Here is a 27,790-nt window from a genome sequence, read left to right as displayed (position 1 = left end):
TCCTGAGTAGCTGGGACTACAGGCGCATGCCACCATGCCCACTAGTTCTTGTAGTTTTAGTAGAGATAGGGTTTCACCCTATTGGCCAGGCTGGTCTCAAACTTCTGACCTCATGATCCACCCACCTCGGCATCCCAAAGTGCTGGGATTACAGGCGTGAGCCATCACGCCCAGCTACTTCAATATTTCTATAGGTGCCTAGTTCCTAAAGGATTTTAAGGTCATAATATGCAATGACTGCAGATGCAAAAGTTTTAGAAAATGTATCCTAAGCACAGAACAAACCCTAAATATTCAGTTAGTCAAATGCCAAACTTATCTTGTTTCTTTCTCTGAAAATTGTAATGCTGACAAAATTCCAGATAACTTACAGCATCTGAGAGTTTGGTTCTGAAGTTTTACTATTGCATTGTAACTATAATTTTGCTCATTAACTGTGTAGAATGTAAGTTTACCAGATCTAAAAAATTGTTAGCTAAAGAAACAAATTAAATAGAGCCTCCAGTGGATTAAATAACTTTATGTTATATTTCTAAGAATTCTACTCACAATGGCCACAGGGTCATTGCTGCGAGTTGCGGCCAGGCTGAACTTCTTCACGTGAGTGTTGGTCTCCAGAGCCTTTGCAAATTCCCTCAGGGTTGGAATTGGAATGTTCTAAGACAGAGAAGACATGGCTAGTTGATGACCCAGTCTATGGCACACTCTTGCCAAGGTAAGAACCCACAACCTTTAAATACCATATGTATGTAGATAAATACAAGATATCCCTTCTAAATGAGGGTCGTTACCTACCCTTCAGCAACCAAGCTATCCTGAGCCAACAGCACCACTTAGTGTCCAATAGGGGAATCTAGTCTACCACTATGGTACCTCTTGAGTGTTGTCTTTCTGTTTTCCCTTACCAAGAAAGTATGCACATACTACACTTCCCTCTTTTTATTTTTCACTCTGTATTCTAGCCAGACCGATATACTTGCCATTGTTTTAATATACCACAGTCTTTCTCTTTTTCAGACCTTTATATATGCTTTCCCCTTAGCCTGGAAATTCCTTTTGTCCTTTTCTCTGATTAATTCCTACTCATCTTTCAAGACTCAGATGTAATATCATCTCCTTTGTTTACTGGATCTCCTAGGTAGCATTAAAATTTTTCTTTCTTGCAATTCAATGACATTTGGGGGCTCACCACATCATGTTATAATTATCTGTTTAGTGTTTTTCTCCTAGTATAATATTTTTCAGAGTAAAGACTGAAAAAATCTTATTCATCTTTTAGTCCTTTTTCTAGATCATTTACCACAGTAATGACCACTGGGGAAGGAGACAATATGGGGTGCAGTTAGAAGTGGAGAAGAGTCCTGGCTGCACTATAGGCTAGCTCTATGACCTTAACAACTCTTTAAGTCCCACTAATAATTAAATGAGATAATAAATTCCAAGTATTTAGTAAAGGACATGGCATATAGTATGCACTCAATAAAAGTTGGTTATTATTAAATGCTAAGAACTGGCCCAAAAAGAATAAACAAAAGAGACTTCAGGTAATATTTACACACACACACACACATACACTCTCTCTCTCTCTCTCTCTCTTCTACTCTTTCCCTTTGAGAGTGGCATGACTTATCAAACTGAATAAAGTGGAAGTAACAAACATGTTCAGTAACTTCAGAAACCGGGTCAAAACAGGTATTGTGGCTTCCTGCTTTCTCATCTTTCTGTCTTCGATCACTCGCTCTGGGGAGCCACATGGTGAGAAATGGAGGCCTCTTCCCAACAGCCACATGAATCTGCCATCTTAGAATTGGATCCTCCTGCCCCGGGCAAGCCTGGTACTGCAGCCTTGGATGACAACTTCACTGTCACCTCATTTGAGACCCTGAGCCACACTATCCAGCTAGCAACTACCAGATTCCTGACACTGAAAAATTGTGTGTGAAATAATAAATGTCTGTTGTTTGAAGCCTCTAAGTTTTGGAGTAATCTGTTACTCAGCAATAGATATAACTAATGTACTACGCTTAACTCAGGTATGGTGATTCTTTTCAAATAATTATAGAAATCACTGTTTTCCAAAACCCACTTCTTTTGAATAGGATACCTTGACTCCAACTCAGTGACTACAAAGAACTGCAAACAGGTGTGAAAACAAGCAATTGGTCATCTCTGGTAAGTTTTCTGACCTCATGATAAATTAAGTGACTGATGATAATCACAATGAAATACCTTAATGTTGTTGAGGTTGACTTCTTGCAAGCTAGGATCATTGGCTTTCATCTGCTGCAGGCTTATTTCCACATTTGTGGGATTGGGTGGTTCCTCAAATACTGGCTTTACCTTTTCACCTTTGACAACATCTAAAACACAATTTTTCATTTTAAAAAATGCAAAGTCTCTCCTATGAAAATCAGTGGCGACTTCCCAAAAAATGACATATCTTTCATATGCTCTGATTCCAATAAGACTTTAATAGCAATGACAGTAGGTTTATTCTCAGCTGAGCAAGCATGGGAGTGGTGTAGCTCTGAGTCACAGTTTGGAAGGCTGGTGTTTCTCAACTGCAATGAGAATTCCCTGGGGCTAACACTGCATGGAGCCAAAAGTTCAGGAGGCCCTGCAGCAAACTCCAATGTTCAAAATATCCATGGGCAGTTATTGCTGCTCCATATGGACATCTGTCAGACTATACTAACTAGACTTCAGGATCTGAGATACAAATCAGACACCACAATAAGTCTTCACTTCCCAAACTCTAATACCCCTCTGGCCTCTTGATTATACCCTACCCTCCTCTGAGTTCTATTCTGGAGCTTTAGTTTTAAGGAAGGTATGGGAAGAGAAAGGGATAAAAAAGAAGAATGGAAGTTAACAGAGATACAAAGGATTAACATCCCAACATACACAGAGCTCCTACAAATCAATAAGGCGACCCAATTAAAAATGAACCAATAATACAATCAGAAGAATCTGTCACTCAACCAAAAATATAAAAAAGTAACTAAGCTCCAAAATAAAGAAAGGAGATACCATTTCATTAACAAACAAGTGTGAAACAAGATAACATTTGGAGTTGGCAACAATGTGGAGGAAAAAGCATCTTCCTACTTCTCTGTAAGTGAGAATGTGATCTGATGCAAATGTTTTGGGAGAGTAATTTGGCATTATCTATTACAATTTAAGATGTGCATGTTCTATGACCCAGCAATTCTACAGAAGTCTTATCTACAAAAATAGCACAGATACATAAAGATATATACTCACGGATATTCCCTGTTCCCTGATATATTACTTGTGACAGCAAAACATGATAAAATGTCCATCAATATGAAAATGGGTAAATAAAGTATAGCATCATCACATAACAACTCATTGTCTATTCATTAAAAGAATCTATTCACGAGCCAGGCATGGTAGCTCACACCTATAATCCCAGCACTTTGGGAGGCTGAAGCAGGAGAGTTGCTTGAGGCCAGAAGTTTGAGACCAGGCTGGGCAACACAGTGAGACCCAGTCTCTACAATAAATTTTAAAAATTGGCCAGGTGTAATTTTGCCTGTAGTCCTAGCTGCTCAGGGGACTAAGGTAGGAGAATCCCTTGATCCCAGGAGTTTGAGGCTGCAGTCAGCCTTGGTAGTGACGCTGGACTCTAGCCTGGACAACAGAATGAGACCCTGTCTCAAAAAAAAAAAAAAAAGATCTTCATTATCTATCCATTAAAAAAGTTATCTACTCATTAAAAGAATGAAGGAAACCTATAGGTACTGATAAGAGACCACAATTTGAAGACAAGTTAATATTTGTGTGTATGTGTACATATAAACGACCAGAAGGTTATGCATCAGATTGTTAACAGCAAACATTGTCAGAATGTTACCCTTTGATGCTGAAGCTAAAAAGGATGAGCATTTTTTATCCATAAGCATAAGAAACAAGAAAGGCCAGCCTAGGCAACATAGCAAGATCCTGTCTCTACAAAATAAAAATAAAAATAATTAACTGAGTGTGGTGGCATGCACCTGTAGTCCCAGCTACTCAGGAGGCTGACGGGGAGGATTGCTTGAGTCCAGCAGCCAGAAGCTACAAAGAGCTATGATTGCACCATTGTACTCCAGCCTGGGCAACAGGGCAAGCCTCTATCTCAAAAAATAAAAGGAATATTGCTCATTGTGTGTCTAAATTACCACTATAAATAATATTTCATATATATGCTACTGAGATTAGAACACATCTCCCAAGTCTCTATTAAAGTGAATAAAATAAAATTAACCTAAGAAAAGTTGTAATCCTAAAAATGAGCTGGGTGTGGTGGCACACGCCGGTAGTCCCAACTACTCATGAGGCTGAGGCAGGAGAACTGCTTGAACCCAGAAGGTGGAGGTTGCAGTGAGCCGAGATCGTGCCACTGCACTACAGCCTGGGTGACGAAACAAGACTCCATCTCAAAAAAAAAAAAAAAAAAAAAAAAAAAAGCTGTAATTTTCTATGAGTTTTCAAAGCATATGGATTACACTGTACTGAAATGACCTGAATATTGGTCCTTCCTTACCCTGGACAGATAAATTTCTTTGGGCAGGGACCATTTTCATCTTTGTACCTAATCCTAGAACATTCCTGACACATAGCAGGTATTTAGTGGATGACTGACGAATGAATGAATAAAAAAGTCTAATTAATTGTTTACTGCTACAGGAAATGGTGACATAGAAGATGGTGGTGTGGAATGTCCTGTGCACGTAAGTCCATGCCAGCATGTCTTTCATGGCCTCTGAGGGAAGTGGGCATTCAAATTCTAATGACAAGCGTCTATTACTGAGACAAAAAGACACTCAAATAGAGAAGGGAACTTATTTAAGCTACCATAGTTGATTAAAACATCCTTAGGAACATGAAACTCTGCATTTTGTGATGACTAAGCAATCTCATATCAGCAATTTTTTTTTCATGAATATGGATTATACCATTTAATGCAGACCCATATATCAACAATTTCATCTTCTGACTAAACAGACCTACCAAGAAAGTGTTCTGGGCAACACACACTGATTTGTACTAGTTTCACCGCCAGATGGAGCTCTCATTGTCAGCTGCTCCATATCCTAGCCAAATAACAGAGTGCAAAGCCTGCAAAAGTCAACAGGCCTCTCTCCTGCCAGCAACCCTGGAGGCTCCAAAGCTTTACAAAACCACAGATTCCACATCAACTTACTTCTGACAGGCCCTTTGCCACCTTTACTGTTGGCTGTTTCTTCGTCGAACTTTGGATTGTTGAGCAAATTGTGTACTCCAAGGACAGCTAAAAACAGACAGTCAACAAATGAGCATTATGTTTGGAGAAGCACATGAGGATGTCCACATTGTTAATATGCCCCTTGAAGAACAATTCTTTACATCATAAATGTAAGTCCCTGAGTCCTCTTTCCTTGCACAGTGTGTGGTACATGTATAGTGTTAAATACACTTATTTGAAAACCCTCCTTTCAAGACCACCAGTAATCTTCATGTCTTTCTACATCTCCACATGTAGAACCATTTAGGGTCTGAGCAACGGTGGCCTAGTTATGGCCACAGTTTACTGAAAATCTGCCTAGACCTCCTAGTTAAATAGACTCAACTTTTCAGTTTTCTCATCTGTAAAATGAGAAGGTAGGACTGAGACTAATGATTTTCAAGATCTAACATTATATAGATGACTGCATATATTTTTCCAGAGGCCTCTTTCAATGTCAGCCTCCTCATCTCTCAGTACCAAATATAATTGTCTCTAGAGCATTCCAGGGTGGGGAAAAAAAAGCAACATCAGCAATAAAAGGTCAGTTAAGCGTACTGAGATTTTCAGCTTCCTGTATTACACAGAACTTGCACCAGGAGGCAGCGTAGGATGCAGGAACAACACTGGGGAAGAACGAACGCGGGGCTGGACTGAACCTGCAACTTCTATGCAGATTTCCCTTTGCTAATGAAATTCTAGATGACATTGGCCACCTGGAGAAGGATCCCAGAAGGGATAATATTCTGTTGACAGGTGGCAGAGGAGTGCCTCTGAGATGCTCATCAGCTCTACTGTAAGCTACATATCGAAGGAGGGAGGCAGCTGGCACAGCACAAGGAAGGGCAAATGGTCAGAGCTAGCAAGGACCTGGTGGAGAGGGGGACTTGGGAGCAGTCAAGAATCCTGACTCTGACACATGTTAAACTGTGTGACTTGGGAAGTTGTTAAATGCCTGAGTCTCCGTTTCCTCATCCGTAAAACAGGGATAATAATTATACTTTACTACCAAGATTAAATGACTTTCTATGTGTCAGGCACCATTCTAAGTGCTTTACAAATTCTTGTTAAATAAATAAGAATTTGTCACTGTGGGCTGGGCGTGATGGCTCATGCCTGTTATCTCAGCACTTTGGGAGGCCGAGGTGGGTGGATCATGAGGTCAAGAAATCGAGACCATCCTGGCCAACATGGCGAAGCCTTGTCTCTACAAAAAATACAAAAATTAGCTGGGTGTGGTGGCGGGCCCCTGTAATCCCAGCTACTTGGGAGGCTGAGGCAGGTAGGCGCTTGAACTCGGTAGGCGGAGGTTGCAGTGAGCAGAGATTGTGCCACTGCACTCCAGCCTGGGTGACAGAGTGAGACTCCGTCTCAAAAAAAAAAAAATAATTTGTCACTGTGTCTCTGTGAAGGGGACAGGAGAAGGAGAAGGTGTCCCATTTGATAAACACTGAGGCCATACAACGAACACATCTTCTTGCTCTGGCTCCATGCTCACCAAGTAACTTCTAATTACAATTTGGCTCCTACTGCCAGGTTTTCGTTTTTCTCTGTTATCTGTGAATTGGGCTAATGGATCAGTTCCCACCACTTTGCTCCAATCTGACTACTTCCATGTATACTGATAAGATCAGATTTCCAGTCCAGAGCTCCCACAGTTTAGGGCCAGGAACTAGACTCCGGATGGTGACCACACTGACACCCAGCCAGTCTAAGAGGCGCTGTCTTGCAGGTCAACTACCACTCTCTTGAAGAACTTTCTCTTTGCTCTCTATCTGCCACAATAACATGGGCAATACGCCGACACTCTTTCTTATCTAAAACTCAATGGCTGCCAGCCCATCTGCCCATGGGGCTGCCTTCAGTCTTCCAGAAGGGTCCACCCTAAAGAAGATGCTGCCAACACCCCCAGCCAAGCTTCCTTCTGAATTCCTAGGGAACACAGGACGAGGGAGGGAAGCTGAGTAAGGATGAACAAGGACAGTTTTCTATTTGGATTCTCTCTCCAGTTTTACTGTATGAATTTCAGGATCTAGTATCTTCCAAATAATTGGTGTTTTTCTCTTTTTCCTTTCTCAAGGCGTTTCCTGGGAGTTCAAGTTCAGCCTGGCATTCTCCCTCTGGGCAATTCCGGTAGAGACCATGAAGCAACCCCTGGGAGGACCAGTAACCATAACAGGATCCCTCCACAGCAACCCCAGGGCTAAGACCAGTGCGTGCAAAACACCTTCTTCACCAGGTGAAGCAAGGGCCTCAACTCCCGCAGTGGCCAATATTAAGTTCACAAACATGGGAACTTCCTGACATCATCACAGAAGGAACGAGAATGGAATTGAGATGGCTGGTACATATTAGAATAAGGCTGGTTCTCCTGGAAGGAAAGAGGTGATTATTATATCTGTCTTCCAATGGAATAAAAATTATTGCTAAAGCTGTGGATTTGTTTTTAAAGCGCCTCTATCCTGTGGGGATCTAATAACCCTGTGTATGTAGAAGGAAGATCTAACGTATAAATATACTGGTACATGCAGAAAATCTTTCTTGAAGGCTATACAAGACACGAGAGTGGGCCTAGGCAATTAAGGTCGAGAGACTTACTTTTCATTACACATTCTTTTGTACTCTTTGACTTTTTTCTATCCGCATTTTAAATAATAATCATTATAATCATTATTATGTTGCTATTGTTAAGACTAGAAGGCTAACAGACCTCTTAGCATTTTCTGAATCAAAATGGAACAGTGACCGTGGGAAGAACCAGAACTTCATAGAAATGTTGTGATGATAAAATGCCAAATGTGAAAGCTCCTTAGAAAGCAAAAGAGCTGTTGTTTTATTCTTTAAGTTATCAACACTCCTTCATATTTGTTTGCTTTAATTTCTCACAGTAACTCTTTGAGTTTTGCGGGATGGGTATTATTTGCAGCTGAAATAGAGCAACATAACATTTGCTTAGAGAGGTTAAGTCACCTGCATTAAGACTGACAGCTCCATAATGGCTGGTGTCAATCTGCTATTCTCCTACCTACAGAGAAGCTCAAAGGCTGCTGGCATGGGTGCTAGTGAATGCTGGGAGGTCATGGAGCTAGACAGGAAAGTTCCCAGAGTTCAAGACTAACCTGCAAGATCATAGAGTTCGGTGTCAGAGGCACTGGCCAAAGCTTCTTCCAGTTCTGGGTCAAGGGTCACTTTTTCTTCTTTACGAGTTTCTACAGGCTTTTCTTTAGGGATAAAGACTCTCCCTTTAAATCAGAAGAAAAACAAAAATATTGAGTACTACTGCCTTACGGGTAGGGTAAGTAGACTGAGCAGAGAATGCAGTTCTGGCCATTGAGACTCATATGATTAAGCCAGTTCACATCCAACTGAGATTCCTGGATGGCCAGGATGGTGCCAACATCAATAAGTCACTGTCAGAGGGAAGGAACACTGCAGGAGGAATCCTGCATTCTGCCACACAGAGATCTGAGACTATAGTCCTTAAACACAGAGGGCAATGGTGGCTTCTACCCCTTTCCTATTGGCGGTACTGCCCTTTGGTCTGGGCAGGAGAGGTTCTGCCCTGCGTCGTGCACTTTATAGGACCCCATACTAGTCTTCCTGTAGCTGCACCTCTCCCCTCCAGGGGAGAAACCATGAGGCCAAAGGGATATTCCCATCTAGCATATAGGCCACTTTCTAGACTACACTTCAGGAACCTAGGACCCTGGAATGTCTTGCCCAAAGAGTCCCGTGCCTGCCTCTAGGGCCTCCATAAGCCCCTTCCCATGTCTATCCTCCTGAAGGCAGGTCACGCTGCTGGGTGTGTACCCCCAGGTCAAGGGGAGGCTATTTGTGGGGGAGCCTGGATGAAGCTTGGATATGTGGGCTTGGGTGTCCAACATGTGTGTTTGAGGCCCTGGCAGTGTGGGACAGATCAATATCCCTGCATGGAACTCTTGGAAGTCCAAGAATCCTGGCCTTCTGGGTATATCTAAAGGAGGATACAGCATATTTTAATGGTTTGTTAGCCTTTAAATATTTGGAAAATATTTAAATATTTGGCTGGCTTGATCATAGCTAACACATCCACTTCCCACACGTGCACCCAGGACAAGCTAGAGCCATGATCAAAACACCCCAGAGCATTCATATTCCTTTCTAATTCTTCCCAGCTTTTGACTCTTGGTTTCTCTCTTTTTTGAAGCTGGTCTTACTTTTTGGGCATAATCTTTGAAATTGCTCTCTTCCATTTTGATTTTTAGAGTTCCCTAAAGGCTCATCTGGCTCCAGTTTCAGTCCATTGGGACCCAAGTTCTCTCCAGGTCTCCTTGGCTAGGCTGGCTTATCCCACTCCCATAGGAAAGGAAAGGGTCCAACCCGAAGTCAATAACCCTCCTGCATGAGAACTCTCCAGGAGACTTCCCTGATTACAAGGGCTGTGTATTTCTTGTTTTACCATATTGTCAAATGGCTGGATGAGTAAACAGGAGCGTGTCAGAGCTGGGCACTCCAGACAGGAAAGAAACGCACTGCTTGTGGTCAGTCTGGGGCATCCTGGCAACAAGGTCGTTATCACTGACATGCATCCTACTTCCTGCCTTGGGATCACTTTAGCTGCCACATTTCTCAGAAAGAAGGAAAATACACTGGGAAACAAAGTAGGAGGATGGCCAGAAGATAGAAAATGGAAAAAGAAATCAACTAATCAGTAACATCTCAAATACTGGGGTTCATCTCAGACTTAATATTCCTAGTATCTATGGCCTGAAACATTTTCTTTCTGGCCAAGATGATCTTAGGTCTAGAGTCAAAATAAGATTTCTTTCCTTATTTTTTCGTTTTTAAAGACAGGGTCTCACTCCCTCACCCTGGCTGGAGTGCAGTGGTGCAATCATAACTCACTGTAACCTTGACCTTCTGGGCTCGAGCAATCCTCCTGCCTTGGCCTCCCAAAGTGCTGGGATTACAGGCATGAGGCACTGTGCCCAACCTAATATAGGATTTTCTAAGTTCCTCTTTCCTGGTACTAAACATGAGGTACGCAGCTATTGGTATTCAGGAGAACTGCTGATACAGAGCCATTCCTGGAGGTCCAACCAAATAACAAGTTCTAAGCAAAACTCTGCACCACAGTAAAATCTAGCCCAGGAACCTGAGGTGCGCCAGCACATAGTATTCAGCACTGCGGACCTCACTGAGGACCTCATAGCAGCTTCCCGCTGCTCCTGGATGGTCTCACTGGTCCTTCTGGGGGCCCTGCATACTCTTCACTCTGCTCTGCTGCTCTGATTATAAAACTTGCTCCCTGCTCATTTTATTCAATTGTGCTACTTCTCAACCTTCTCCTAAGCTACACTATGCAATCATATACCCTTTTTATATCTCTATTACTCAGACAGCTCCTACGTTCCTAACTCTCCCACCAACCATCTGGAGATCAATCTTGATCATGAGATAATTTACCATAGCCACTCCTAAGACCTCTACACTAAGAACAAAAGATAATAGCTTTTCCCTTATTATGCTGTCACTACTTGATGTTAATTGGGACTTTATTGAAGATTTGACATAATTTTTTTCACAACTAAATTAGTCCAATAGCAACTATGCAGCTATAGAAACAGCTCCATATTTTCACAGTAATCCGTGATTATTTGCCTGGTTTGTAACTGTTCACAATTACTTTATTTATTAATTATTGTTTTGGAGGCAGGATCTCACTTTATCACCCAGGCTGGAGTGCAGTGGCAGGATCATAGCTCATGGCAATCTTGAACTCCTGGATTCATGGGATCCTTCTGCCTCAGTCTCCCAAGTGCTGGGATTACAGGTGTGAGCCACGGCATGTGGCCCAATTTTACTTTCTTAATGACATTCTCAATGGTGCGTGACCCACTGAATGTGCGCAATACAGAGGGCAGCCTGGGCATTATGTGACACAAGGCAGTAGCACTCTGCCTCATGCCAACTAGGAGCTGGATGCTCCTGCTCCCACTGCTGCAGTACAGATTTCTGAGATGCCATTCACTTGAACCCATGTTTATCAAGTGCCTCCCATGCCAGTTTCTGTGCCAGGATAAAAAAAAAGACCCTATCACATGAAAACATGCAAAAACCAAAGTAAATAAAGTGATAAACATTGTTACAGTGCTGTGAAAGCAATATGCAGCTGTCATAGTAGAAAGAAGTGAGGTCAGAGAAAGCCCAAGGCCCTGAAATTTAAGCTAAGACCCTTAGGATGTGAAAAATGGGGACATGAGTCAGAAGGAAGAGTCCATGAGAAGACCAGCCTGAGGGAGGAAAAGAACTCAGCAGGTTCAGGGAAGTGAATGAAGACAGTGGGGCCTGAGGATTAGCAAGGGAAGGCCAGATGCAGGTAGAGAGCTGGATGGAGGCTATATCTACTTTAAAGACCACAGTAAGGATTTGAGACATTAAGAAGGGAAATGCCAAGATTTTGTTTGTTTATTTATTTTAAGACAGGGTTCCACTCTGTTGCCCAAGCTGTAGTGTAGTGGCATGATCACGGCTCACTGCAGCTTTGACCTCCTGGGTTCAAGCAATCCTCCCATATCGGCTCCTAAGTAGCTGGGAACACGGGTGCGCCATCAAAAGCTTGGCTAATTTTTGTATTTTTTGTAGAGACGGGGTTTTGCCATGTTGCCCAGGCTGGTCTTGAACTCCTGGGCTCGAGTGATCCTCCTGCCTCAGCCTCCCAAAGTGCAGCAATTACAGGTGTGAGCCACTGCGCCCAGCCAACACGATCTGATTTGTATTATAAAAAGATTGTAATTGCTGTGAGGTTATCAACAATTCCATTAGAATCTTTGGGGTCAAGTCAGCATCTATAGCTGAGGAAGCTGGACAGGCTATTGATAGTCACTCTTCCTCCCAAGGGAGCACAGGGTCGGGAGCTAAGGAGGAGGGTTCCCTATTCTTGGCTCAGAGCTCAGTCCTGGCATGGAAAAACATCTCCTTGCTCCTCACAGCCTTCCTAGCTCTGTCATTCTGTTTCTCTCACTAGACTACAAGCTCCTTGAGGGCAGGGCAGGGTCTTATTTGCCTGTGGTTCTAGCATCTGGCCACAAGGCTCTGCACAGAGGAGGCACTCAGTAGATGATGGATGCATGAATGACTGCACTAAACTTTAATGGTAGCCTCTAAGGTTAAAGGTGCAGTGCTACAGCCATCCTGGACATGGAGCAGAAAGGCCTTGAGGGACTTCCAAAGTTGGTAAAGCACCAGGCTAAGAGAAACACACCAGTGCCTAGGAAACTCTCAGGCATGACACCACCTCACATTTTCAAAACTTTCTTTGGGGTTTGAGATTTTTTCAATAAACTAATTTGAGAACCATCACACCCTAAGCAGTTAGCCTATATATTTGATCATGTTTCTTTTTTCCTTCAATGTATTCTCCCCAACTCATCCTCCCCCGACTAATGGCATCCTATACCATAGCGATACATATATTACAACTGATGAACTTTCATGGAGACATCATTATCACCTAACGTCCACAGTTTCCATTAGGGTTCACTCTTGGTGTTATATTTCCTATGGGTTTGGCCCAGTGTAGAATGACATGTGTCTCACAGCCATGATTCTTTTTAATACTGAATCCAGTTCATGGGCTTATTTCCCATTTCCAGGACAGTTCCCTTGCTTGACCCTCCACAATAAAATAAATACTGACTCCAGTTCATGGCTTATTTCCCATTTCCAGGACAGTTCCCTTGCTTGAGCCTCCATGACAATAAAATAAAAGAGATACTCTTAATTAAGAGTGCCTCCGTTTCAAAAAAAAAAAAAAGTGCCTCCGTTCCAAGATGCTCTGCCTGTGGTCCTTACCTTTCTTTTCTCCAGTGAAGGGCACAAAGTCCTCTCTGTCTTTCTGTTCCAAAGCCTCCTTCTCCAGGTACATGAGGAGGTGCTCACGGTCAAAGGGGCCGGTGGCTGCCTTCTGTGTCTGGTCTTTCTGACGAAATCCAGCCGGTAGCATGGCACTCTGACAAGACAGAGGTGTGAGCAGGAAGGAAGATGTCTGCCGGCCTGTACTTTGCTACTTCCTCTTCCACCCCTACTCACTATGTGCTGGGGAAGCAGGAGGGATACCTACGCAGAATGCACGTGTGAGCTGAGGGCTGGGGGCTCTGGGACGTCTCTGAGGCCTTACTTGTTCTAATGTTCTGGGCTGACAGGGGGCTCCCAATGAGCTCAAGCAGCGCAGGGATGGCTAGAGCAGTCTCTGAGTCTTCTGAAGCTGCCTCCTAGAACACGGAGGCAAAAGACCTCTTTCCTTGTAGATCACGCTTAGGTTTGGCTAGGGCTGCACCCAAGGAGCTCCCAGGCAGAAACATGAGACTCTAACAAGGAGCCGACATGGGGAACCCCTCTCCTGCAGAAGCAGCCAAGCTGATAAGTAACTATTACGATGATATTAATGCCTGCTTGATAAAACTTTGCGATTCCTTCCTTAAGTTAAAAAAAACACAACAGAATACCTGTATTTTTAAAAGTAAACACCATATCCAAAGTATCTGATGTATCAGAATTCCGTATACATAATTTTGTTTTAGTTACATTTCTATTTATAGTAAAATTACTATTTTGGATGCCTCCAATTCTAAGTTTAAGATCATACCAGCAGGTCTGAAGAAAGTGCTTGCTAAACAAACAATATAACAAGAGACTTAGCTTTTCAAGAACTCATAAAAATATTGGAAACTCCATTGAAATGAACTTGATATCATGATTATAGTCAGTCTAATCTATTCATTGTTTTTTGTTTTTTTTTTTTTTTTTTTTTTTTTTTTGAGACGGAGTCTCGCTCTGTCGCCCAGGCTGGAGTGCAGTGGCCAGATCTCAGCTCACTGCAAGCTCCGCCTCCCGGGTTCCCGCCATTCTCCTGCCTCAGCCTCCCAAGTAGCTGGGACCACAGGCGCCGCCACCTCGCCCGGCTAATTTTTTGTGTTTTTAGTAGAGACGGGGTTTCGCCGTGTTAGCCAGGATGGTCTCGATCTCCTGACCTTGTGATCCGCCCATCTCGGCCTCCCAAAGTGCTGGGATTACAGGCTTGAGCCACCGCGCCCGGCCTCTATTCATTGTTATAAGTTCATCAAAGAGTTCACATTATTTGTGCATTTGAAAGAAATTAGATATTTTTTAAAAATCTGCATTTGGGGTCGGGTGTGGTGGCTTATGCCTGTAATCAAGCACTTTGGGAGGCTGAGGTGGGCGGATTACCTCAGGTCAGGAATTCGAGACCAACATGGTCAACATGGCGAAACCCTATTTCTACTAAAAATACAAAAATTAGCCAGGCATGGTGACATGTACCTGTAATCCCAGCTACTTGGGAGGCTGAGGCAGGAGAATTGCTTGAACCCGGAAGGCAGAGGTTGCAGTGAGCCGAGATCATGCCACTGCACTCCAGCCTGGGTGACAGAGTGAGACTCTGTCTCAAAAAAAAAAAAATCCGCATTTGGGGTTTAAAACCTGGTTTAAATACCATCTCTGACACTTACCAGTGTCGAATCTTATATAAATTACCTCTCCATGTCTGTCTCCTCATTTATGAAATGGGGATAATATAGTTTACCTCAAGGGCTTCTGTGCCCAGAGAAATGTATGACCCAGAAAAACTCAGTAAGATTTGCCTCTTTTCCTCTTTCCTTCCTTTTCCCCTGTCAGACTAGTCCTTTCTCAATCAATGGAAAATATTTCCCCCCATTTACATTAGGCTGTTTTTTGAGAAATACATTTGCTGTATCACACTGTAGTGGCTATGAGGTTCTCTATGAATTTGTAAACACAGGTGACCCAGAACCAATCAGAGGAAGAAAAGAAAATCTGCATTCAGAGCTAAGGGCTTTCTACCATTGTTTAAGGACCAAGCCATGCCATTTATCCATACTATCATTAACCACTCTGCTTCAGTTCCATGTCACTAACCTCGGGATCTAGGTCATCTAGAACATTTTCCAACTGTTTCAGTTCCTCTTCTGAGAGTTTGCCAAGAAGCTCATCTTCATCAATGTTCTTGTATTTCTCCAGCTCTTTTTGAAAGGGGAGTGCCATGGCTTCTTATATGCCTTTCTCATGGGCCGCGCACATTTAAATGGTCCAGTTTCCTGAGACTTTAGATTACTGCTAATAAAAAAGAAACACAATAAAAAAGAATCTCCATTCTGTAAATAAGACTTATTAACAGGAGACAGAACTATCCTCCAATGGAGCCTACTGTATTGAACGAATAATTCAACAACAAGGTAATATTCCCTTCATTTGCAGAGCAACTTGACAGCTTACAAAGTGTTTTCACATACTTCACTTATCTTGATCTTTACAACAATCCTGTGAGGTGCCTAAGCCGGTATTATCATTCCCATGTTATAGATGACGATTCTGAGGTGAAGGTGGCCTAGTGCTTTGCTTGAGGTCACAGAGCTGGGATGGGTGAGCCCCGCCTTCTGATTCCCAGCGTAGGGGGTGCTTTTCCATTATACTACTCGGCCTTCCCTGGCTCTCCACAGAAAAACAGGGGAGAACAATGCACTAATTGTAAGGCAGTTGTAAGAAGCATACTTGTGTCTTTTCAGGGAGAGAGTGATGTGAAGAATACAAAATGGGATTCATTCAGGAACGAGAGTTTGGAACGTCTATGTGAGAATGCATTGTCCAGTAACTCCCCTGCAATTAAACTAAGTGCGATTCTAAAATCCTGGCCACATGAGCACTCTCTCTATTTTTCTCCTGGCTTTGTCTTCCATTCTATTTCTAGTCTCATTTCCTTTTCGTTCTACCTATTCATTCTTTATACCCCCAGACCGTTCTTCTCTCAACCTTTATTTTTTATATTACTTCACTTCTAAATTTTCACCCCAAATGCAATTTTTACTCAATCCCTTCCTCCTTGCAGAGGATGCTACAGATCTTCCTTAGAAAGATAATATTCAAGAAACAGTAATGTACTTCACTGACTGAATTTCTCCTTAGGAGGTATTACCACCAATCACATCTTTCAGCCCAACAAATATTTGTTATATACCTACTATTTGCCAGACATAGTTCTAGAAAACAGAAATACAAAGATAAACAAGATATGCCTCCTTTCCCCAAGAAGATCACAGCTTAGTGAGACAGGCACACAAATAGCAATAATGGCATAAGTATTAGACGTAATGTATAAAGTAGGTTTAAAAATACATGAGGAGGCCGGGCACGGTGGCTCACACCTGTAATCCCAGCACTTTGGGAGGCTGAGGCAGGTGGATCACCTGAAGTCAGGAGTTTGAGACCAGCCTGACCAGCATGGTGAAACCCTGTCTCTACTAAAAATACAAAAATTAGCTGGGTGTGGTGGCATGTGCCTGTGGTCCCAACTACTTGGGAGGCTGAGGCAGGAGAATTGCTTGAACCCGGGAGGCAGAGGTTGCAGTGCTGAGGTGGTGTCACTGCACTCCAGCCTGGGTGACAGAATGAGATTCTGTCTCAAAAAAAATACATATATATATTTTTATCAAAATGACCCCTTCCCCAAGATCACAGCTTAGTGAGACAGACACACAAACAGTAATAATGCCATAAGTATTAGACATAATGTATAAAGTAAGTTTGAAAACACATGGGGAAATAATCACTAAGTAGGGGAAGTTTGAGGGGAAACTGTGAAAAAGAGGTTGTATTTAAGCATTGAAGGAAGAGGTCATAAGGTGGACATGGATTGGCAAGTGTCATTCTAGCAAAAGGGAACAGCACGAAGGGGTACAGGATAAGACAGTAAATGATATGCTGGTAGAGCAGGCAGCGTGGCGAGAGAGGGGGATTCATGGAGGAAGGGAGAGGAAAGAACTAAAGACGAAGATGGGACATCTGTGAAGGGCCTTCCTTCCACGCCTTGCTAAGGGACCTGGACTTTATTCTGTTGGGAATGGCAAGCCACCACAGCTTCTTAAAGTAGGGCAGTGATCTGAACACGCCAATCTTTTTTTATGACTTCAAATCATAAGAATGAAGAATGAGGCCGGGCGCGGTGGCTCAAGCCTGTAATCCCAGCACTTTGGGAGGCCGAGACGGGCGGATCACAAGGTCAGGAGATCGAGACCATCCTGGCTAACCCAGTGAAACCCCGTCTCTACTAAAAAACACAAAAATCTAGCCGGACGAGGTGGCGGGCGCCTGTAGTCCCAGCTACTCGGGAGGCTAAGGCAGGAGAATGGCATAAACCCGGGAGGCGGAGCTTGCAGTGAGCTGAGATCCGGCCACTGCACTCCAGCCTGGGCGACAGAGCGAGACTCCGTCTCAAAAAAAAAAAAAGAGTGAAGAATGAGTTGGCATGGAATGAGACTGGCTGCAGGTGGGCCTCTTAAGGGCTATTAGAATAGTGTTCCCTTTCCTTTGTGAATTCAACTGCTCACAATGTTCAGGTTTGTGGTTTCTGTGTCGATACTCCTTTCACACGCAATGCAACGCTTTTCCATTAGCTCACCTTCTTATTTATTAATATAGAGGTAGGGTCTCCCTGTCGCCCAGGCTGGAATGCAGTGGTACCATCTTGGCTCACTGCGACCTCCACCTCCTGGGCTCATGTGATCCTCCCACCTCAACCTCCAGAGTAGCTGGGATTACAAGTATACACCACCACATGCCGGACTACAGGAATGTGCCACGATGCCCAGCTAATTTTTAAATTTTTTTTTTTTTTTGTGGAGATGAGGTCTCCCAGCCTTCCTTTTTTTTTTTTTAAGCTTTAATGACTATATTCTAGTAAACAAACAAACAAAAATCCTACTAAAGTCAGAGAAACCAATTGGATCTATACGCTTTGTTCTGGTGCCAACTACCACTAAATTATTGCATCACACAGGACAAGGATGGCCCTTATCCATCAAATGAATTGGTTGAACTAACCTACTTAATGGATTCTAAAATGCACACTTTGCCACATTTAACATTCTGAAATTGAGATGTGTCTTAGAATTGATGGTGTCCTACAATTACTGTTGTCCTAGCAGTAGTAAAAATGTACTTGTCATTGCTTGTATCTAAATATCAAAAGCACCAGCTTCAAAACAGCAGAGTGGATGTCAAGGACTTGGAAGGAAATCCCAGGGACAACTGTGGAATACTCTTTCAAAATTTAGAAAGCAGACAATCATGGGCAGGTGACAATGCAGGTATGTTTAGCAGCACTCCCAAAGAGAGGTCCAGATTAGGATAGTTCCACATAATTACAGAGTGAGTTTAAGTACCCAGTTCAATGACTTTTAGTTTTAGTTTTGTTTTATACAGATTTTAAAAATTACCACTAGATGGCACAGAGGAAATTATTATGTAGAAAAGAACCAGATATGGATGAGTAAAATAGTGATATAAAATGTTGGACTCTTGAGTATGAAGAAGTTTTAAGAATATCAACCAATGAATGCATTTCACTTACATTTCCCCTTTTATGTATGCACAGGAGAGATACATGATTTTAAAAATTCATGTATATTCATAGCACATTTATTTGTAATTGCCAAAAACTGAAAACAATCTGAATGATAGTAAATGAATAAAAAACCAATTGTGACCAGGTGCAGTGGCTCACGCCTGTAGTCCCAACGCTTTGGGAGGCTGCGGCAGGAGGATTTCTTGAGCCCAGGAATTTGAGACCAGCCTGGGCGACACAGTGAGACCCCATTTCTACAATTTTTTTTTTTTTAAATTAGCTGGGCATGGTGGCACATGCCTGTAGTCCCAGTTATTTGGGAGGTTGGGGTGGGAGAATTGCTTGAGCCAGGAGGTCGAGGCTGAAGTGAGCTATGATTGCACCACTGCACTCCAGCCTGGGCAACAGAGTAAGACCCTATCCCTAAATAAAGAAATAAAAATAAATTGTCGTATATCCACAAAATGGAATACTTCTCAGCAATAAAAGGGAATGAACTATTGATGTACACAAAACATGGATGAACCTCAAAATAATTATAATGAGAGAAAGAAGACCAAAAAGAATATACACTGCAGGATTCCATTTATCTAAAATTTTCGAACACGTAAACTAATCTATATGACAGAAAGAAATCAGAGCTGCTTAGGCATGGGAGAGAGGTGGGGGGGCAGATGAGAGGAATGACATAGGGGCATGGGGTATCTTTTGGGGATGTTACATATGTTTACTATCTTGATTGTGGTGATGGTTTCACATATACATGCATATGTCAAATCTTATCAAACTGTACACTTGAGATATGTGCACTTTATTGTATGTCATTTATACTTCAGTAAAAAAGATTTCAAAAAACCTATGTGGAAGTCGAAAACAGCTCTTTCAATAAAGTAAAAAGTATTAATTTTTGTTGAGACATGGTCTCACTCTGTTGCCCAGGCTTGAGTTCAGTTGTATGTCATTACAACTCACTGCAGCCTTGACCTCTTGGGCTTAAGTAATCCTCCCACATCAGCCTCCTGAGTAGCTAGGACTACAGGTGTGCACCACCATGCCCGGCTATTTTATTTTTTTATTTTTTGAAGATACAGGATCTCACTATGTTGGCCAGGCTGGTCTCCAACTCCTGTGTTCAAATGATCCTCCCAGCTTGGCCTACCAAAGTGCTGGAATTACAGGTATGAGCTACTGTGCCCAGCCAAAACTTCATATTTTTAAGAAAACATATTATATTGTGATTGCCAGCCTTTTTTTCTTAGTGGTACATAAAATACTGGAGAGTTTTATAATCAATGGTATCTTAGAGTTGTTAAGATTATATTTGAATTTTTTTATTTTTTATTTTTAAAGACAGGGTCTCACTCTGTTGCCCAGGCTGGCTTGATCATAGCTAACTGCAGCCTCCAATTCCTGGGATCAAGTGATCTTCCTGCTTCAGTCCCTCGAGTAGCTGGGTCTACAGGTACATGTCACCATGCCCAGCTAATAAAAAGTTTTTTTTTTGCAGAGACGAGGTCTTACTATGTTGCCCAGGCTGGTCTTGAACTTCTGGGCTCAAGCGATCCTCCTGCCTCAGCCTCCCAAAGTGCTGGAATTACAGGCATGAGCCACAGTGCCCAGCCTCTATTTGGATTTCTATTGCTGGATTCTGCAACTAAACTCCCCATTTTTCTCTAAAATAGACTTGCTGTCTAGATTCATCTACCAGTCAGACACTCCCAACACTCATATCAGCTTCAGATTCTCCCACTTTTTTCTGAGTCCAGCCAGTCAGCACCTCCTGCAGGTCCTTACAGTACAACATTTTTCACACCACCCCTTTTTTCACTCTTGTTTCAGCCTTTTGTTCCTTCATGCCTGGACTACTCTGATTGCATCTTGAAAGATTCCTGTTTTTCCCTGTAAGCCACCCAGAACACTATAATTGGATCATTTTTCTCAACACTGCTAACAAGCCACTTCCCTGGTTAGGAACTTACAATGGCTCCCTCTTGTCTACAGAATGAAATCCAGACAATCTAGCTCCAAAGCTCCCATGATTTGGCTTTAACCTGCACTTCCTGTTTTCTCTCTCATTAGTTTCCTGGGGAGCCCACTTCAGCTAAAATGGTTTATTTGCTCTCTGTGGTAGGCAGAATCACAGCCACCTAAATATGTCCTCCTCCTATTCCTCACATCTGTTTATGTTACTTTACATGGCACAACAAATGAGTTGTGATTAGATTAAGGATAAAGGATTTTTTTTTCTTTTTTTGAGACAGTTTCACTCTTGTTGCCCAGGCTGGCGTGCAATGGCACGACTTCGGCTCACTGCAACCTCTGCCTCCCAGGTTCAAGCAATTCTCCTGCTTCAGCCTCCAGAGTAGCTGCGATTACAGGCATGCACCACCACACTCAGCTAATTTTTTGTATTTTTAGTAGAGATGGGATTTCACCATGTTGCCCAGGCTGGTCTTGAGCTCCTGATCTCAAGTGATCCACCCACCTCGGCTTCCCAAAGTGCTGGGATTACAGGCGTGGGCCACCATGCCCAGCCCAGATTAAGGATTTAAAAAGAGAAAGACCATTTTGGATGATCTGGGTGTGCCAACGTAATCCAAAGAACTCTTAAAAGATGGAAGAGGAGGGCGGAAGAGTCAGTGTCATGCAATTTTTTTGCTTTGAAGATGGTGGAAGGGGCCATGAGCCAAGGGATGTGGGCAACTTTTGGAGGCTGGGAAGGGCAAGGACATGGATTTTCCCCTAGGGCCTTCAGAGAGGAATACAGTCCTGTGACACCTTGATTTCAGTCCAGTGACATGTGTTTCAGACTTCTAATTTCCAAAACAGTAAGAATAAATTTGTATTGTTTTAAGCCACTGAATTGATGCTAATTTGTTACAGCAGCATTAGGGAAGGAACATACCCTCTTACCCAAATACTTCCATTTTCCAGGATGATTGTTCTGGCTGTCTTCTGTTTGCCCCTCCACATCCACTCCCCTGCTGCTCCAGGAAGATGATCTATTTAGACTGTATCAATGGGTTCCCTTCCTGTTTGGCCCACAGGAGGCACTAGCAGGAAACTGGAGAGCAGGGGAGGGGGAGGTTGGGTCCAGAAGGTCACATCTCCCAAGAGACAGCCCTCTCCATACAGCTGCCTGCCCCTGGCTGGCCTCAGGCCTTGGGTGGTCAGGGGTCCTTGTGGCAGCTGGTGCCAGAGTTCTGCCTTGTTGGATTCCCTAAATCCTCCCCCTATCTTTGTAAATAGCCTCTTTATTAAAATTTTCTCAAGTTACTCAGTTTGAGTGTATCCCCTGTTTCTTGTCAGGATGCTGGCTGATATAATAATATTACTTGGAATGCCATTCTCTATTCTCATGGCCTATGTATGCGCTCTGCTTTGGAGACCTGGCTCAGATCCCGGTTCTGCAGGACCACAGAATGTCAGAACTGAGAAAGGCCTTAAAGATTGCTCAATCCAGCAACATAGATGGTTTTTCTCCTATTTCTCTGACCATTTCTTTTTGGTCTCTTTTAGTAATTCTTCTTCCTCCACCTTAAATATTGGCATTCTTTAAGGTCTCATCTTATAAATTCTTCTATTTTCATACTACATATTCTCTCTGGAGGAACTCATGTGCCTCCAAAATTTTAATTATAATATATATCCAGGAGACTCCAAAATCTGTATCTTCATCCTAGACTTTGTTCCTGAGGGTTAGGCCCCTATATTTCTATCTATCTAATCTACATCTCTCCTTGGCTGCCTCAGACACCTCAAATATGTCAGAAGTGCTCTTATCATTTCCTCCTCCAGAATGCCCCATTTCAGGAAATTGGCCAAAAAACCAGGGAGCCATCCTTGACATCTTCTCTCATCTCTTTTCCAGCCATCAATCACCAAATCCTGTCCTTACCTAAACGTGCTGAGAATCCACCTACTTCACTCATCTGCATTGCCCACATGTCAGCCCTATCCCCTCCTGATCCATTCGTCATACAAATGGCCAAAGTGAGCACAGAGTTAAACAGCTCTTCTCTAGTTACTTAAAATCATCCAGTGGCTTCCGCTGCCTCGAGGATAAGGTTCAAATTCAGTCTGTCTTTCTGTCATTCTCATCACCCTCATCCTGCGCTGCACTCCCCATCTCCTCCTGGCTCCAGCCTCCTGGCCCACTTCCAATGCCTGGATCATGCCTTATGTTGTTCTCTCTGCTCAGAACACTCTCATACCACTCCCGTCTGGCTGACTGCTATCCTACTCAGCCGCTGGTCTCATGCAAGCTTCACTTCTTCAGGGAAGCCTTGTTTGGACCTGGAGACAAGGTCTGGGTCACTCCCCATCTCCATGCTACCCCTTTAATCACATCTGTTCTTGGCTTTATTACAACTACTTGCTTTATCTCTATTTTCCTTGCTAATCTCTGTGAGGGAGGGGGGCTGTATGAGTTTTATTCACTGACAAAATCCTGACTCCCAGCACTGTTCTTGATCTGAAGTAGGTATCCAATAAATATTACATAACAAATGTCATGTGAAAGAAATGAGCTCAAATGAACCCACAGGTCCAGGGCTCATTCCACTCTATCCACTGCTTCCTCTCCCTGTGATGGAACTTTCTGGATCATCTAAGCCCACAGAAGTTTCTTCTTCCTCTAAATTTGTATGCCTACATCACCAACTTGATGTATCTTGCTATCTTTTCATGTATGTTGTATGTATGGTTCTCTCTCCAGCTACACTACAAACTCCCAGAAGACAAGTACCATGTCATAACTCAGTAGGAAAATACATTAATTAATTAAAATAACATGTTAATACTATGTAACAGTAGCTGTTAAAACAAACTGCCTACGTTGTGTCAATGTACCACGGGGTCTCAAAGTCAGAGGAGAAAAAAACCTGCATCCTCCTGGAGCACAACTCTGATTTGAAGATTTGGGGAAAAGCTAGTTGTTGTTGTTGTTGTTATTAGAAACAGGGTCTCACTCTGTTCCCCAGGCTGGAGTGCAATGGTGTGATCACAGCTCACTGCAGCCTTGTACTCCTGGGCTTAACTGAACCTCTTGCCTCAATACTCTCCCCACCTCCCTTGACCGCAGCTGAGACTACAGGTGTGTGCCACTATGCTCAGTTAGTTTTTAAATTTTTTGTAGAGATATGGTCTCGCTACATTGCCCAGGCTGTATTTTTAAAAAACAAATATAGAAATACTGTGGAGATGACTTTGGGAGGCCAAGGTGGGTGGATCACGAGGTCAGGAGATCGAGATCATCCTGGCCAACACAGTGAAACCCCGTTTCTACGAAAAATACAACAAATTAGCCAGGCATGGTGGTGGGTGCCTGTAGTCCCAGCTACTCGGGAAGCTGAGGCAGGAGAATGGCGTGAACCTGGGAGGCGGAGCTTGCAGTGAGCGGAGATCGCGCCACTGCACTCCAGCCTGGGTGACAGAGCAAGACGCCATCTCAACAACAAAAAAAAAAAAAAAAGAAAAAGAAAAAAGAAATACTGTGGAGATGAATGCAGTATTCTCATAGCTTTTAAAGTCAAATCAAAGCTTTTCCAGCTCATGGCTGGTCTGCTTTTTCCCCCACCAAGGCTGCACAAGGGCTCCCATTTGTCTTCCCTTCCTGTTAGCTATGCTGCAGTGGGAAGTTAGCAAAGCACTGCTACAGCCTCACCTCCAGCAGAGTGTCTGTCCCATGGCAAGCATTTAACATGCAATATGATGCTAATGTACATGCTGGAGTGAAGCAAATGCCTAACAAGGCTTCCAGGAGTCCCAGTGGGCAAGTACAGGAGCCAGTCAGGAAAATGGAAATGGGATTAAAGACTTGAGCTGATGTAAGTATGACTTGGGCCCTTAAGTAACTCTTCCTATTATCCAAATATACAAGCCTTGGGAATGAAAAGAAGGAGTATGGTTTTTTCGTTTTTTTTGTTTTTTGTTTTTTGTTTTTTTTTGAGATGGAGTCTCACTCTGTCACCCAGGCTGGAGTGCAGTGGCGCCATCTCGGCTCCTGCAAGCTCCACCTCCCAGGTTCACGCCATTCTCCTGCCTCAGCCTCCCGAGTAGCTGGGACTACAGGCACCCACCACCACACCCGGCTAATTTTTTGTATTTTTCATAGAGACGGGGTTTCACTGTGTTAGCCAGGATGGTCTTGATCTCCTGACCTCATGATCCGCCCACCTTGGCCTCCCAAAGTGCTGGGATTACAGGCGTGAGCAGGAGTATGGCTTTTTTTGCTTCTTATTCCACTACCTTATTTGTATAACTGTGGTATGAAAGAGGAAAATCAGAAACAATGTGAAGTGCTCAGGCTTTGGGCCTGCCTATACACAAAGACAGAACCAAAGCTGAAACAACAAGCGATCCTAGATATTAAACCCAAAAGAAACCAAAGACTAACTTTTACAAAAGAGTAAACATCACATCTGTAATCCCAGCACTTTGGGAGGCCGAGGCAGGTGGATCACGAGGTCAATAGATCGAGACCATCCTGGCCAACATGGTAGAACCCTGTCTCTACTAAAAATACAAAAAAAAAAAAAAAAAAAAAAAAGTAGCTGGGCATGGTGGCACGCGCTTGTAGTCCCAGCTACTCGGGAGGCTGAGGCAAGAGAATTGCTTGAACCCGGGAGGCAGAGGTTACAGTGAGCTGAGATCGCACCACTGCACTCCAGCCTGGCAACAGAGCGAGACTCCATCTCAAAATAAATAAATAAATAAATAAATAAATAAAATAAAAAATAAAATAAATTTAAAAAAAGAGTAAACAAAAATTAATCTTCAAAACCTAGTGAGGCTGAGTGCTGTGGCTCACAACTGTAATCCCAGCACTTTGGGAGGCCGAGGTGAGAGGACAGTCTGAGGCCAGAGGTTTGAGACCAGCCTGGGCAACATAGCAAAACCCCATCTCTACAGAATTTTTTTTTAATTGGTTGAGCATGGTGGCACATGCCTGTAGTCCCAGCTACTTGGGAGGCTGAGGCAGGAGGATCACTTGAGAGTCCAGGAGTTCGAGGTAACAGTCAGCTATGACTTCACTGCACTCCAGCCTGGGTGACAAAACAAGACCTTACCTCTAAAAAAATAAAAATGAAACAAGTTTAAAAAACACAGTGAAAAATTTTTTGATTTTTTTTTTAGAGATGGGGTCTCGCTCTATCACCCAGGCTGGAGTGTAGTGGCACGAACATGGCTCACTGTAGCCTTGACCTCCTGAGCTTGAGTGATTCTCCTGCCTCAGCCTCCCAGGTACCTGGGACTACAGGTGCGTGTCATATGCCCGGCTACTTTTTGTATTTTTTGTAGAGACAGGGTTTTGCCATGTTGCCCAGGCTGGTCTCAAACTCCTGAGCTCAGGCAATCCGCCCACCTCGCCCTCCCAAAGTGCTGGGATTACAGACATAAGCCACCGTGCCCAGCTGTAAAAAGTGTTTTAAATGGGCAAAACAGTGCCATCAATCACCTAGGAGTATGTATATATCTAGGAAAGCTACCACGGAATGCTGATAGGACAAACACCACATTGGGAGCAGGTAGAATTTGATTGGAGAAGGGAGTCTTGGGCTTCAATTGTGCTGGTGATGCTTTATTCCTAAGTGGAAGGGGTCAGTAAATGAGAGGTTCTTATTTTTTTTTTTTTTTGAGATGAAATCTCGCTCTGTCGCCCAGTCTAGAGTGCAGTGGCACGATCTCGGCTTACTGCAACCTCCACCTCCCGGGTTCAAGCGATTCTTCTGCCTCAGCCTCCTGAGTAGCTGGGACTACAGGTGCACACCACCACGCCCAGCTAATTTTTGTATTTTTAGTAGAGATGGGTTTCACCATGTTGGCCAGGATGGTCTCAAACTCCTGACCTTAGGTGATCTGCCCACCTCAGCCTCCCAAAATGTTGGGATTACAGGCGTGAGCCACTGTGCCCGGCAGAGGTTATTACTCTTTTTTTTTTTTTTTTTTTTTTTTTTGAGACAGAGTCTTGCTCTGTTACCCAGGCTGAAGTGCAGTGGCATGATCTTGGCTTACTGTAACCTCTGCCTCCTAGGTTCAAGTGATTCTCCTACCCAGCCTCCCAAGTATCTGGGACTACAGGCGCATGGCACCATGCCTGGCTAAATTTTGTATTTTTAATAGAGACGGGGTTTCACCATGTTGGCCAGGCTGGTCTTGAGCTCCTGATCCACCTGCCTTGGCCTCCCAAAGTGCTGGGATTACAGGCGTGAACCACCACACCCAGCCCTCTTTATTCTTTTTAAAATATCTTTAATATTTCATAATTTTAAACAATTAGTGCACTGATTTTCACCAGAGCTAAATCTACATTTTCTAAAACTAGTAAATTAAAACAGAATCTGCATATCAATGTATCCTCCAACAAAACATGAATTGATCCTAGATATTTAATTCATTTCTGGCTGCTGGGCAAATATAACATGGCAATGGCCTGTGTTTTGTAATGTAGCTATTTGAAGATGAGCCAGTTAAGTTTGTTTTATTTTAAAACAACTAAAAGGCTTCTACGTATTCTGGGAAATACTTGCAGAGGATGAAGGACGAATGAGGTGGGGATAAGGAGAAGTCTCCATCAAAAATATGGTACAGTAATGGGAAGGAACAAGCTGAAAGAGGAATGAGGAACAGATCTTACTAGAAGGCAGAGCTCGTATTTCCCAATCTTACAACACAAAACTTGCCAAAGCTTAAATCATACTTGAAAAACAAGGTGCCCACTAGTGACTGCTCCTGTCCAAGGTTAGAAGAACACAGAAGACTAAAAGCACGGGCCTTGGAGTTAACCAACCCAAGGTCTGATGGTGCAGATACATGTGCAGTGACAGCCTCTCCAAACCTCTGTTCCATCCTCAGTAAAACACGCAAAGAACAGTGCTTATCTCAGAAGGCTGAGGTGACACTTAAGGTGACCATGTACATATTAGGCACAGTGTCTGGCAAGCGCAAGCCCTCAGTCAAAGCTATTTCTCTTTCATCCTTGGTTATGGAATAATCTTCTTTTTTGGGTGTTCTTTCCCTCTGTTTTCCTCATCAAGATCTGCTGAATATAAAGAGGCAGAACCTGTAAGAGCTGCAGGTCAGTGTTGCTAGGTGTAGAAAGC

General features: G+C 43.2%; 1 protein-coding gene across 2 annotated transcripts in view; it reads right to left on the bottom strand.

Moving 5' to 3' along the window:
• Positions 1–27,790, bottom strand: part of LOC101000835 (tropomodulin-2) — a 64,934-nt gene that overhangs the window by 33,441 nt on the left and 3,703 nt on the right. The window contains exons 2-7 of one of the 2 annotated variants that reach the window (XM_003900940.4): positions 15,206–15,400; positions 13,103–13,259; positions 8,389–8,511; positions 5,210–5,296; positions 2,230–2,360; positions 550–657 (exon numbers count right to left, since the gene is read on the bottom strand). In XM_003900940.4, coding sequence (XP_003900989.1) covers positions 550–657; positions 2,230–2,360; positions 5,210–5,296; positions 8,389–8,511; positions 13,103–13,259; positions 15,206–15,331 — 732 coding nt within the window. In that variant the 5' untranslated portion in view covers positions 15,332–15,400. Of the gene's footprint in view, positions 1–549; positions 658–2,229; positions 2,361–5,209; positions 5,297–8,388; positions 8,512–13,102; positions 13,260–15,205; positions 15,404–27,790 lie in introns of both variants that reach the window. The other variant, XM_009210173.4, reaches the window with a different exon arrangement.

This window comes from Papio anubis, unplaced genomic scaffold (assembly GCF_008728515.1).
Source record: "Papio anubis isolate 15944 unplaced genomic scaffold, Panubis1.0 scaffold187, whole genome shotgun sequence".
Lineage (NCBI taxonomy): Eukaryota > Metazoa > Chordata > Mammalia > Primates > Cercopithecidae > Papio > Papio anubis.
This window is presented reverse-complemented; position numbering and strand designations above follow the sequence as displayed.